The 13,047-nt window shown below is 48.3% G+C and overlaps 1 protein-coding gene across 7 annotated transcripts in view; it reads left to right on the top strand.

Moving 5' to 3' along the window:
• Nucleotides 1-13,047, top strand: part of pamr1b (peptidase domain containing associated with muscle regeneration 1b) — a 131,012-nt gene that overhangs the window by 76,405 nt on the left and 41,560 nt on the right. For all 7 annotated transcript variants that reach the window (XM_057330381.1, XM_057330380.1, XM_057330379.1 and 4 more), the window contains one exon: nt 2,897-3,082. In XM_057330381.1, coding sequence (XP_057186364.1) covers nt 2,897-3,082 — 186 coding nt within the window. The remainder of the gene's footprint in view (nt 1-2,896; nt 3,083-13,047) is intronic.

Here is a 13,047-nt window from a genome sequence, read left to right as displayed (position 1 = left end):
TGCTCTCCTACTTGTAAGTCGCTTTGGATAAAAGCGTCTGCTAAATGAATAAATATAAATGTAAAAAAATCATGAAATTAAAAGTGTAATTTTTCACATAAAACATACAGAAAAACAATATAAAAATTGTGAAATTCCGTCGTTTTTACAGACTTTTTCAGCCAACCACTTTTTTTCTCTGTAAAAACTCACAATTAAACAACACCACAAACACCATTACCAACTTCATTTATTACAACACTATCACTTTATTTCTGTTGTCCACCTACAAAAGCTCTTATTGACAATTAACACAAGTTTAGATGTTAATTGGTTTTGTTGAGTCACAATTATTTTGATCAACGTGTTTGCTTTGGTTGGTCTCTTGACTCGTTGCTTTTAATCTTCGATTTTCTTTAGTTTTTGTCACTATATGTTGAAAACTCATCTCTAATAGTGGAAAAAGCTAAAAAGAAAGGGTTTTCGTGAGAGTCATCATCTACTGGCTTGGTTATATCAAAGCTTAGTCACTGATTTAAAGTGATTTTGTGATGCCCACTGATGTTAAAGTATGATATTAAATTATATTCTGAAGGATTTTTTTAACATCATGGACATTAAAAAATGCACAATTACATAATTTAGACACACACAGGCATCAAGAATCAGCCTATTCATCTCAACAATGGTGACAATCATCAAACTATTTTAGATAAACACAGTGCATTCTGGGTACCATCATAGTACAAAACTCATCCATGACTCCAAGAATGCATTGCTGCAAGAAGCTTTTCATTTAATGGTCACCACTGTTGAGGTTCATACACTGATTCTTGATGTCTATGTGTCAAAAAATCCAGTATTTAATGTCCATAATGTGTTAAAAAACTCTTCATAAGGACTGGAGATTGTTGCGTCAAACCTGGGTCTCAAGCTGAAGTTCATTCACACTGTTATAACAAAAACCCAATGAAAAACTCAATGACATCAGTAAAGCATGCTACTAGTTTTTAATTTGCACTAGTGACAATCAGACAATAACATCTGCTTAAATTATTTCGGCTTTCTTTGCTACAACAATTATGTTTATAAAAATGCTTTGTTTAAAGTCCCTTTGAAGCGTAAGTGGGGATTGTCATAAGTATTCTGACATATTTCTGAGTGAAACAGAATATTTAATGAGAATCATAGTGGGTGTGGCTCATATTTTCTACTGTAAATTGATTGGATGTATAAAAACAGGATGTTCTGTCAAAACTGTTAAAATCACGTCATAAGATTCTTCATTTATGTCATTCCTTTGGAGGAAGAAACATAATTGAGTTGAAACTACTTTTTCAATTACCTTAGAAATGAAAGGTAGATTCAATATAGGCCTGTAGTTAACTAGTTCTTTAGGGTCAAGTTGGGTTTTTTGACAAGGGGCCTTATAACAGCCACCTTATATGCTTTAGGCACATATCCTAGTGTCGGAGATGAGTTCATAATGCTAAGAAGAGGATTTATAATTTCTGGGAACATCTTTTTCCGTAGATTTGTAGGTTTAGGGTCTAGCATGCATGTTGTTGATTTAGATGATTTAAGACAGTTCATTGTGATCTACGGTAGAAAATAATTGCAATTGCTCCTTAGCAGAGCTGTAGTTAGTTGTTTGATCACCTAGTTTAGCCTCTGGTAGCATAGTTATAATTTATAATATAATATAATTCTCTAATATCATTAATTTCATTTGTGAAGTAGTTCATAAATTCATCACTGCTATGCTGATATCCATAATCAGAAGTCGCTGATGATTTATTTTGTGTTAATTTAGCCACTGTGTTAAATAAAAACCTAGGGTTGTGCTGGTTTTCTTCTATTAGTGATGAAAAGTAGGCGGATCTAGAAGTTCTTAGGGCTTTCCAGTATTTACGTATACTATCCTTCCATGCTATACGAAATACCTCTAATTTGGTTTTCTTAAAGCTGCACTCCATTTTTCTGGCTGCTCTCTTTAGAGCCTGAGTGTGTTCATTATACCACGGTGTTGGGCTGCTAACTTTAATCTTCTTTAAGCACAGAGGAGCAACTGTGTCTAGTGTTTCGGAGAAAGTGGAGATCAAATTTTCGGCGGTAATGTCAAGATCTTCTATTACTCCTGCAGGGAAAGTTAGGTAGTTCGTGGACAAAAGCCCATTCATAAAAGTTTCCATTGTACCAATAGTCACATGAAGGGCTCATATGCCTCAATTGTACGCCCGTTTCGCTTGCACTCTTATGGTGACTGGGACCTTTTTCCCTAACTCGCAGCAAGAGGCACCGAACGGACAACACTAGGGGCGCTTTGGGTGCACCGGACCACCCCTAAATTGTCCGTTTTGGGGACGTTGTGGGCTGTTTATTTTTCTGGAATTTTTTTCGGGGACTTTCCGTACCCCGAGGGGCACAGGCTTTGAATATGTGGTACGTGAGGGTGTGACGAAGCAGTGTTCGAAGCCCCAAGGTTTAAATAAAGCAGATTTAAGCTGAAAATTTTGAACAGAGACTTATTTTTGTGAAAAGTGCATTTGTATACAAATGCACTTTTCACAAAAACAGTCTAAAGTGTACAATATATCAATATAGGGGGGCTTCTAGGATACATATCTGTATATGTTTCATACACAAGTTGTTTACAGTATTAAAAATTGACCTTTTACAGTATTGTCTAAAAGAAGCACATGATACCCGTCGATTAGGTGGCAAGTGGGACTTCCTGTGATTTTGCTGAGTCACAGGAAGTCCCAGTCATAACTTATTTGACAGGGTCCACATTGGTAGCTAATGTACACACCCTTTTTAGGCTTCTTAAGCACATTGATAGCTTTGATGTACTTATCTATGATAACTTTAAATTGTTTCCTTATACCTTTAACTCACTCTGTTTATTCTCTCTCAGAGAGTGAAGGAAGACATTGTCCTCCACTGGCAACATTGTATCATGGTTACTATGAGTTGGTACCTGAACTCCTTACAGAAACAGTTGAGTTTTTCTGTAACCACTCTTATATTCTGAGCGGCAGTTCATGGAGGACGTGTCAGCCTAATGGCACCTGGACTGGAAACCAGCCCATCTGCATTAAAGGTAAGGGCTGCCTCAATTCTGTCTAATCAGAAACAGTTAAACAGTCTATGTAGGACATTCAGATTTTCTGTCAAAAAATAGTTAAGCAGAAATTTACTCTGAATGAGTTGCACCTTCTGATTGTGTCATCTATTTGCACTGTCAGCATTGATTTAGCACTGGGTTCACTATTATAAAGTTAAAACTTGTACCAACATGGCCAAGAAATAGTACACTGGTTTGAATTTGCCTGTGAAAAGTACAGTATGTGAAAAGAGACATGGAGAAAAGGACTGCAATCAAATCAAAGTGCAAAGTGTCTAAAGCCTAATTCACTTCATGTGCAGTGCGCTTGCGGTACATATTTTTTGCATGCCTTCATTTACAAATCAAGTCTATTTCTGCACTAGTGCACACACTAAATGTAAGTAAAACACATTTTGTGCTGAAAACTAATGAAAAATACACTATGTATTTGATATTGTATATGGGTGTTTCTGCAACTGCGCTTTTAAGTCCCAGCAGTGAAATTTTACATTTATGTCAAAATTTGTCATATGATGCATTATAAACATATTCACAGTGTCATCAGACACCTTGAAAAAATATATAATTAATGATTAATGTGATTTAATATAAAATTATATAGAATTTATAGGTCCAAACATCGTTTTTGTTCATGTCCCACAACTCTGGTCACAATATTAAGATGTCTAAAATTAGCTAATTGAATTACAATTTGACATTATTTCAAATGGAATTGTTTAATATACGGTATATTAAATATTAATTTACGGCATCATAGATGTTTTTGTATATTTTACTGATCATTTTTTATAATTTTATGAAGTAAATGTGCCTGAAAAAAGGCTTTTATAATGAAGTTTTATTAAAGTCTAGTTTCTATGGAAACAGAAATCCCCACATGAGCACATTGCTGACAGATTAGGCCGCCTTACTTACAATATCCCAAAAATATAAGTTAATGTCATCTTTTCTGTATTTATTATGTGTCCTTTGCATACAGCTTAGTAATTCTGTTCTTTGAACTACATTTTAAAAATAAATGCATATTAATGTTTAAGTCATGTATATTAGGACGCTAAGAGTAAAAACTAATGTAGTAGACCTTACTAGCTGCCAATTAGCTGCAATATTAGCAACAATTTCATTTCCGAAACATGTCTTTACCGCAGCACATTTTCAAGGTTTCCTGTATATTAAATTACAAATATAAAAAATAAACATGTTCTAGATTAAAATCTTAATGACTCCATGCAATTTTGTTGACCTTATAATATGTATTTCAGACTCTGATGATAAAATTAAAATTCAGAGGCGTTGATTTTTATTTTATTTTGGAGAGTCGAAAGTGCACACAGTTGGAGAAACACCCATATAAGGGAGGGGCTCTCCACTATGGGATCAGAATTGTTGCAATATTCTGAATAAATAAACTATGATCCGCAAATAAATATAGAGAGTTTCACAAAAACATTTTTAAATCCACATATGCACAAAAAGCGAACCATAAATATATGTTAGACGTTCCACAAAAATAAATGGTATTCACAAATAAATACAATGAGATTTGCAAATAAAAAATATTTACAAATTTATTTCAATGGCATTTATTTGTAGATCACTTTCTGCACATTTGTGGATCGCTTTCTGCACATTCGTGGATCGCTTTCTGTGCATTTGTGAATTGCTGCACGCATTTGTGGATCAGTGCACGCATTTGTGGATGGCTCTCTGTGCATTTGTGGATTTTGAAACATTTCTAACGTCAAAACGCGCACACAATCCACAAATAGGTGGACTCCGCCCACTATCTACGGAAGCCAATCGGGTAACTTCCGCTTTCGTTGTCCAGTAGGGCACGTTCTAACTTCAGCCAATCACGTTTTGTTCTGCACTAAGATTCAGATTCAGGAGCTAACATGGCGGCTAGTGGCGGTCTAAAATGCGTGATATACTAAGAAATGTGAATGGCCTCTTCTTTATACTACTCAGTAATGATTGTTTGTGTTTATATGCATTGTCCGTATGTTAGTAACAAACGACTGAAATGTTTATGACTTGATAACAGCGTGCACGGACTGGGGTGGACAATCCCGGTGACTGATTTGGTCAGCTGCAAGCCAGCCGTTTTATTGTCTTTATGTACCAAAGTGATAAATTCCGATACCACGTCTGGAGCACTAGGTCCGGTTAGAGCTATGTGGGAGATTACTCAACTGTTCCCCGGCCTAAGGGGGCAGGGCTGCTCTGCCCAGCCTGTCCCCTGGAAGGGTGCTTAGTGATGGATGGAATGCCTGTTCTTTACCCGAGGGGAAAGAAGTGAGGCTGGATCGCCACTGCTCCCCCCGGAGGGAGAAGGGCTTCCACAGGCATACGCCCTACCGGCTGCCGGTCCCACACCTTGCCAGGATGCGGGCTGACACCGGTTCCGCGCGTAGGTATTAGAACCTCACCTCAGCTCTCGACGTTGTGTCGAACCGACAGAATGGGGTTTGTCTTGAGAACCTATCATCTTCTGAGTATTTAGAAAAGGCCAATGAAAATTGGCGAATGAAATTTGCATGCCGGGCTCCTCCCCGGATGTCCGGGTATAAGAGGGAAGCCGGCGTGCTCATTCATTCACCTTTTGTTCTTCAGAGCCTACGCATCTGATGAGCATCTCCAGATCTTCGCTGATCTTCCAGATCTTCGCTGGTCTTCCAGTCTTCGCTGGTATTCTGCTGGAATCTAGCAGCGGACGGTCCCTTCCTGCAGCGACTTTCCCCTGGGCGTCTCGGCAGTTCCAGAAGTGTCTGAGCAATATTTCCTTTTTCCTAAAAGAGCAAATTTCTCCAGCGTGGCATGTCCCGCTGTTCTCTTGGGTGCGACGTGCTCATTGAGGAAGGGGATGGACACGATGTCTGTCTCAGGTGTTTGGGTCTCCAGCACGCTGAGGCAGCCTTCGTGGATACATCTTGCCCGCACTGCGGGAAGATGCCTATCCAGACGTTGCGGTCATGGGTGGCTATATTCTGTATGGGTAAAGCCACCACCTCGTCTGTTACCCGATCCGTGACGGCAGTGACTACGGCCCTGCCGCCCATTTTGGTTAACACCGGGGGTGATATGGGGATCACCGTGAACGTTAGACTGCCAGCCACAGGCTCACGGACCGTTCACGCCCCGTCTCGCTCGTCTGACCATTCCTTAAAAGACGGTCCTACCCCGTCTTGTTCCTCCGCCACGTACTCGGAAGTGCGTGACGAAGATGAGATGTCGATCGTAGCATCGGAGGGCGACCTCTTGGCATCCGACCCTGACGATTCCTCGGAGCTCCCTCCCCCGGGGGGTCGAGCCCAGGAAGAAGCGGACGTTGAGATGTCAACCATGCTCTTCCGGGCCGCCGCGAGCATTGGGCTGCAGTGCACAGCACCGCCTTTACCCCAGCGCTCGCGGTTGGATACGTGGTACCTGGGGTCTGAGTGCGGCTTCAAGCCGCGCCCAGCGCCGGTCCCGTATTTCCCGGAGGTGCATGAGGAGCTTAGTAAGACTTGGAACGCGCCCCTCACGGCTCGTTCCAATCAGAAAGGCTCAGTCGCCCTTACTTACCTCAATGGTGGGGCGGCCAGGGGCTATGTCGAGATCCCCCAGGTGGAGCGTGCTGTCGCGGTGCACCTGTGCCCGCAGACAGCGGCCACCTGGAGGGCTCGGCCTTGACTCCCATCCAAGGCGTCTAAGTTTTCGGCATCGCTAGTGTCAAAGGCTTACACGGCTGCGGGTCAGGCCACCTCCTCCCTCCACGCCATGGCCATCCTGCAGGTCCACCAGGCCAAGGCGTTGATGGAGCTCCACGAGGGTAAGACCGACCCAACGGTTATGCAGGAACTCCGTACCGCCACCGATCTCGCTCTATGGGCGACTAAGGTGACGGCACGGGCCTTGGGTCGGGCTATGTCCACCATGGTGGTCCAAGAGAGGCACCTCTGGCTCAACCTTGCGCAGATGCGGGACGCCAAGAAGGTTCGCTTTCTCGACGCCCCCATCTCGCAGGGAGTGCTGTTTGGTGACACCGTTGAGGATTTCTCGCAGCAGTTCTCAACGGTGAAGAAGCAGATGGAGGCTATCAGGCACATCCTGCCCCGCCGTGACTCGGCCGCCGTCAGGCCTTCGAGATCCTGAGCGGCGTCTGCTTCCTGGCAGCCTCGGCCCTCTTCGACTCCGGATCCGGCTCCAGTGCCCGCTTCTCAGGCTGCCTCCCGGAAAAGGACGTCAAAGAGGAAACCGCCTCCCCGTCAGCAGCCGTCGCGGAAGCAGAAGCGGCCCTGACGGAGAGACCCCAGGGAGATTGAGACTACCACTGGGCCCGATTCCAGCCACCACATCGCTGGGTCGGATTGGGACGGTTCCTGCCCCGTCCCACCATCAGCTGGTCCCCCCTGGGGGGCCAGCGCCCACTTCCTCACAAAAAGAGTTTCCTCTCTCCCTGGGTTTTCACAGCCATTCCCACCCTCTGGTCGACGGTGGACGGCAACTCGACGTTGCGTCACGGCAAAGCGCAATGTCGAGTATAAACACCAGCCTTCAGCACTCTCAGACAGACAGTGCATCGAGCCAAACAATCGCCAGGCAGGAAAAACAGCAGAGCCGATCTCCTCCCCGGGGGTCCTCCCTCGGCAAGGAATCCGTACTGCTAGCCATCGAACCACCCTCCGGGGGGACGATGAAGCAGATCAAACCTCTAGTCCCCCTGTCACAGTTTCTGGGAGCCTGGTCTCAGCTTCCCAGACTGTCAGGCTGGCTGAGGAAGACGATCCGTCTCGGCTACGCGATTCAGTTCGCTACACGTCCGCCCAAGTTCCGGGGCGTCCTTTTTACCTCAGTCAGAGGCAGGGATGCCCCCGTACTTCGGGCGGAGGTCGTCTCTCTTCTGGTGAAGGGAGCGATCGAGCCCGTCCCACCGGCCGAGATGTTCAGCGGGTTCTACAGCCCGTACTTCATTGTCCCCAAGAAAGGCGGTGGGTTGCTCCCTATCTTGTATCTGCGTGTTCTGAACAGGCACCTACACAAGCTGCCTTTCAGGATGGTCACGCAGAAGCGCATCCTGGCGTCAGTCAGGCGTCAGGACTGGTTCATCGACCTGAAGGATGCGTACTTTCATGTCTCGATCCTCCCTCGACACCGGCCGTTCCTGCGGTTCGCGTTCGAGGGACGGGCATATCAGTACAGGGTCCTCCCCTTCGGTCTGTCCCTGTCTCCACGTGTCTTTACGAAGGTCGTGGAGGCCGCCCTTCTTCCCCTCAGGGAAGAAGGTGTGCGGGTACTCAACTATCTCGACGACTGGCTCGTCTGGGCTCACTCACGAGATCTGTTGTGTACACACAGGGACCTGGTGCTCCGGCACCTAGATCGGTTGGGGCTACAGGTCAACTGGGAAAAGAGCAAGCTCTCCCCCGTGCAGAGCATCTCCTTTCTCGGTATGGAACTCGACTCTGTCTCCATGAAAGCACGACTGACTACAGAGCGTGCCCGGTCAGTGTTACGCTGCCTGAAGCATTTCACGCAGCCGGCGGTCTCCCTGAAACAATTTCAGAGGCTCCTGGTGCACATGGCATCCTCGGCGGGGGTGGTCCCCCTCGGGTTGATGCACATGCGACCGCTCCAACACTGGCTACAGAGTCGGGTTCCTTGGAGAGCGTGGCACACCGGCAGCAGGCGTATGGTCATCACGTCCTTCTGTCGGCGCACCCTGACCCCTTGGTTGTCTATGGCCTTCCTACGGGAGGGGTCCCCCTAGGGCAGGTATCAAGGCACGACGTGGTAATGACGGATGCCTCTCTTCAGGGCTGGGGTGCAGTGTGCAACGGACACGCAGTAGCGGGGCGGTGGACGGGCCCCCGCCTGCGTTGGCATATTAACTGCTTAGAGTTGTGGGCTGTGCTACTTGCGCTGAAGAGGTTCCCACCCTTCATGCAGGGCAGACACGTGCTGGTCCGGTCGGACAGCACAGCTGCCGTGGCATATATCAACCACCAGGGTGGCATTCGTTCACGGCAGCTAACACGACTCGCCCGACGCCTCCTCCTGTGGAGTCAGCAGGTGATCAGCTCCCTGCAAGCCATACACATCCCGGGTGACCTGAACCAGACAGCAGACCGGCTCTCTCGTCAGTGGTCACCTCGCGGAGAGTGGCGACTCCACCCTCACGCGGTTCAGCTCATATGGGAGCAGTTCGGCCGGGCGCAGGTGGACCTGTTTGCCTCCCCGGACTCCACCCATTGTCCGCTTTGGTACTCCCTGTCCGACGGTCCCCTCGGTACGGATGCCCTTGCGCACAGCTGGCCGCGGGACAAGCGGAAGTACGCCTTCCCCCCAGTGAGCCTCATTGCACAGACCCTGTGCAAGGTCAGGGAAGAGGAGCATCAAGTGCTACTAGTTGCGCCCTATTGGCCCAACCGGACTTGGTTCTCAGAGCTGGTGAGCCTGACAACAACTCCCCCCTGGCCGATTCCCTTGAGGAAGGACCTCCTTTCTCAGGGGAAGGGCACGTTTTGGCATCCCAGGCCAGACCTCTGGAGCCTCCATGTCTGGCCCCTGGACGGGACGAGGAGATCCTGAGCGACCTACCCCCGGCGGTGGTAGAGACCCTCATACAGGCTAGGGCTCCGGCCACTAGGAGACTGTATGCCTTCAAGTGGCGCATCTTCTCGTCTTGGTGCTCTTCTCACGGAGAAGACCCGCAGAGATGCTCGATCAGGTACGTACTGTCCTTTCTCCAGGAGAGACTTGAGAAGAACCTCTCCCCTTCCACACTGAAAGTGTATGTTGCCGCTATAGCCGCACATCACGATCCAGTTGCTGGTAAGTCTCTAGGACAGCACGACCTGGTCACCAGGTTCCTGAGGGGCGCGAGACGGTTGAATCCGCCTCGCCCGCGCCCCGTACCCTCTTGGGACCTCGAAGTGGTCCTGGAGGGCCTCCAGAGGCCCCCCTTCGAGCCCCTAGGAGAGGCCGATCTTTCTCGCCTGTCGATAAAGACGGCCCTCCTGGTAGCGCTCGCCTCCTTCAAGAGGGTAGGGGACCTACAAGCATTCTCTGTGTCCTCGGGTTGCCTAGAATTCGGGCCTGGAGACTCTCACGTTATCCTGAGACCACGGCCCGGCTACGTGCCCAAGGTTCCCACCACTCCCTTCCGGGACCAGGTGGTGAACTTGCAGGCGCTCCCCACCGGGGAGGAAGACCCAACCCCTTCCGTGTTGTGTCCAGTACGCGCACTGCGCCTCTACTTGGACCGCACGCAGGGCTTCAGAAGCTCTGAGCAGCTCTTTGTCTGTTTTGGAGGTCAGCAGAAGGGGAGAGCTGTCTCCAAACAGAGACTGGCGCACTGGATCGTGGATGCCATATCCTTGGCATACCGGTCGCAAAATCGCCCCTGCCCCTTAGGAGTCAAGGCGCACTCCACTCGGGGTGTCGCCTCCTCGTGGGCACTGGCTCAGGGCGCCTCTCTGGCAGACATTTGCAGAGCTGCGGGTTGGGCTACGCCCAATACCTTCGCGAGGTTCTACAACCTCCGCGTTGAACCGGTGTCAGCCCGCGTCCTGCAGGGCAACAGGTAGGACCGGCAGCCGTTGGGCGTACGCCTGCGGAAGCCCTTCCCCCTTCGGGGGGAGCAGTGGCGATCCAGCCTCACTTCTTTCCCCTCGGGTAAAGAATAGGCATTCCATCCATCACTAAGCACCCTTCCAGGGGACAGGCTGGGCAGAGCAGCCCTGCCCCCTTAGGCCGGGGAACAGTTGAGTTATTCCACATAGCTCTAACCGGACCTAGTGCTCCAGACGTGGTAACCCCCCCTCCGTGGGCTGTTCCGTCTGATGTATCCTCATGATGGTTCCCACCTTGGCAACCCATGACCTCCCCAGGTGGACTCCCACCTTGCGGTTAACTCCTTCAGTCCGCACGTTTTCCCATGAGTTCTCCCCTGATGGTGAGACCATGTGGTGTCTCCACTATTCCTCCCTACGGTAGGTAGTGGCCTCTGCAGCGTTTTTCCCCCAGGGGGGAATGATGCTTACCCAGTGGCCCGTACGGTGCCGGGCGGCTTCTCGCCATTTAGAGAATCAGGCCTCCGTCCGTGACGGCCGGCGTTAGGGGGCTTCCCAACTTTTTGTGGAAAGCTCTGGGTCCCCCTTCCTCTCCACTGGAAGGTCATATCTCGCGCTAGCGTGTTCGTCTGACTCGCCCAGGCCAGTCAACGTCGCTCCGCAGAGATTGTGACGCGGCTCAGTGCTGTGGCGTTTTCCATAGGAACCCCATTCTGTCGGTTCGACACAACGTCGAGAGACCGACAGAAAGGGAACGTCTTGGTTACGGATGTAACCTCGGTTCCCTGATGGAGGGAACGAGACGTTGTGTCCCTCATGCCACAACACTGGCCGCCCACCCCAGCGGTCGGGGGAGGATGCTTTAGGCTCCTCAGACCAAAGGTGAATGAATGAGCACGCCGACTTCCCTCTTATACCCGGACATCTGGGGAGGAGCCCGGCATGCAAATTTCATTCGCCAATTTTCATTGGCCTTTTCTAAATACTCAGAAGATGATAGGTTCTCAAGACAAACCCCATTCTGTCGGTTCGACACAACATCTCGTTCCCTCCATCAGGGAACCGAGGTTACATTCGTTACCAAGACGTTTTGTTTTGCAAGTTTAACTGCTTTAAGAGCTTGTTTGTGCCAACTGCAATCAAAGCTTTAAACACTGTAGGTACTGGACACAGTCATGTTTAATGACGTAATGTGTTTTTAATGTGTATTTTTGTAATGGTTCTGCCCCATCTTGTCTTGCTTTTCTTGATTGTGTGGCAGAACCTCTTGTTTCATGTGGAGGGAGGTAATTTTGGCCCTAATGGCTCGTCATACTCTCTCCAGGTCTTGTCATTGTTCCTGCCCTCTTGTTTCCTCGTTAGTGCTCGTTATTAGTTCATGCCCCACACCTGTTGATTTGATCACTTATTTAATGCCCCTTTGTTCTCTGTCCTGTGCTGGTTCATTGTGTGTGTCATATGTCGTGAGTTCCTGTCTTGTCAGTGTAGTGTAGTTATTTTTTATTTAATTCAAGTGATGTCTTAGTCTGGTTAGGTGTCGTTAGTCCTTGTCCCTGATGTCATGTTTTATACCCGTGTGCTTTCTTGTTCCCTTTCGATCGGTCTCTCGACGTTGTGTCGAGCCGACAGATGGGGTTCGCTCTTGAGAACCTATCAACTTCTGACTAGTTTAGAAAAGGCCAATGAAATTGGCGAATGAAATTTGCATGCCGGACTCCACCCCCGGATATCCGGATATAAAAGGGAGATGGCGTACTGCATTCATTCACCTTTTGTTCTTCGGAGCCTTCACACTGATCGACTTTGAGACTTCAATCTCTACGCCGAATTACTGCTGGAATCTTATGACGTGGTGCAGCGGATGGTCCCTTCCTGCAACTACTTCCCCTGGGCGTCTCGGCAGTTCCAGAAGTGTTCGAGTTTTTTTTCTCTAAAAGAGCAAATTTCTCCAGCGTGGCGTGTCCCACTGTTCTCATGGGTGCAACACACTCATCAAGGAGGGGGACGGACACGATGTCTGCTTCCAGTACGCTGGGGCAGATGTTGTGGATACGTCCTTCCTGCACTACGGGCGGTTGACGATTCAGATGTTGCGTCACAGGTGACTGTGTTCCCACGGGACTCAGCCAGCACCTCGTCTGCTCCCCGTTCCGTGACTCAACTCAACTCAACATTATTTATATAGCGTTTTTTACAATTTTCATTGTTACAAAGCAGCTGTACATAAGACATATTGGCTATAAGGAAAACAATTAAAGTTGTACCTGCAAAAAAAAGAAAAAGTTGAAAACACAGAAGACAGACATACCCACATACAAAACACTCCACACACACAATATGCACACGTACTAACACACATAGACATAGACACACACACACACACAC

Source organism: Triplophysa rosa, linkage group LG3, assembly GCF_024868665.1.
Source record: "Triplophysa rosa linkage group LG3, Trosa_1v2, whole genome shotgun sequence".
Lineage (NCBI taxonomy): Eukaryota > Metazoa > Chordata > Actinopteri > Cypriniformes > Nemacheilidae > Triplophysa > Triplophysa rosa.
Note: the sequence above shows the minus strand (reverse complement) of the source record. Positions and strands in the feature narration are given on the sequence as shown.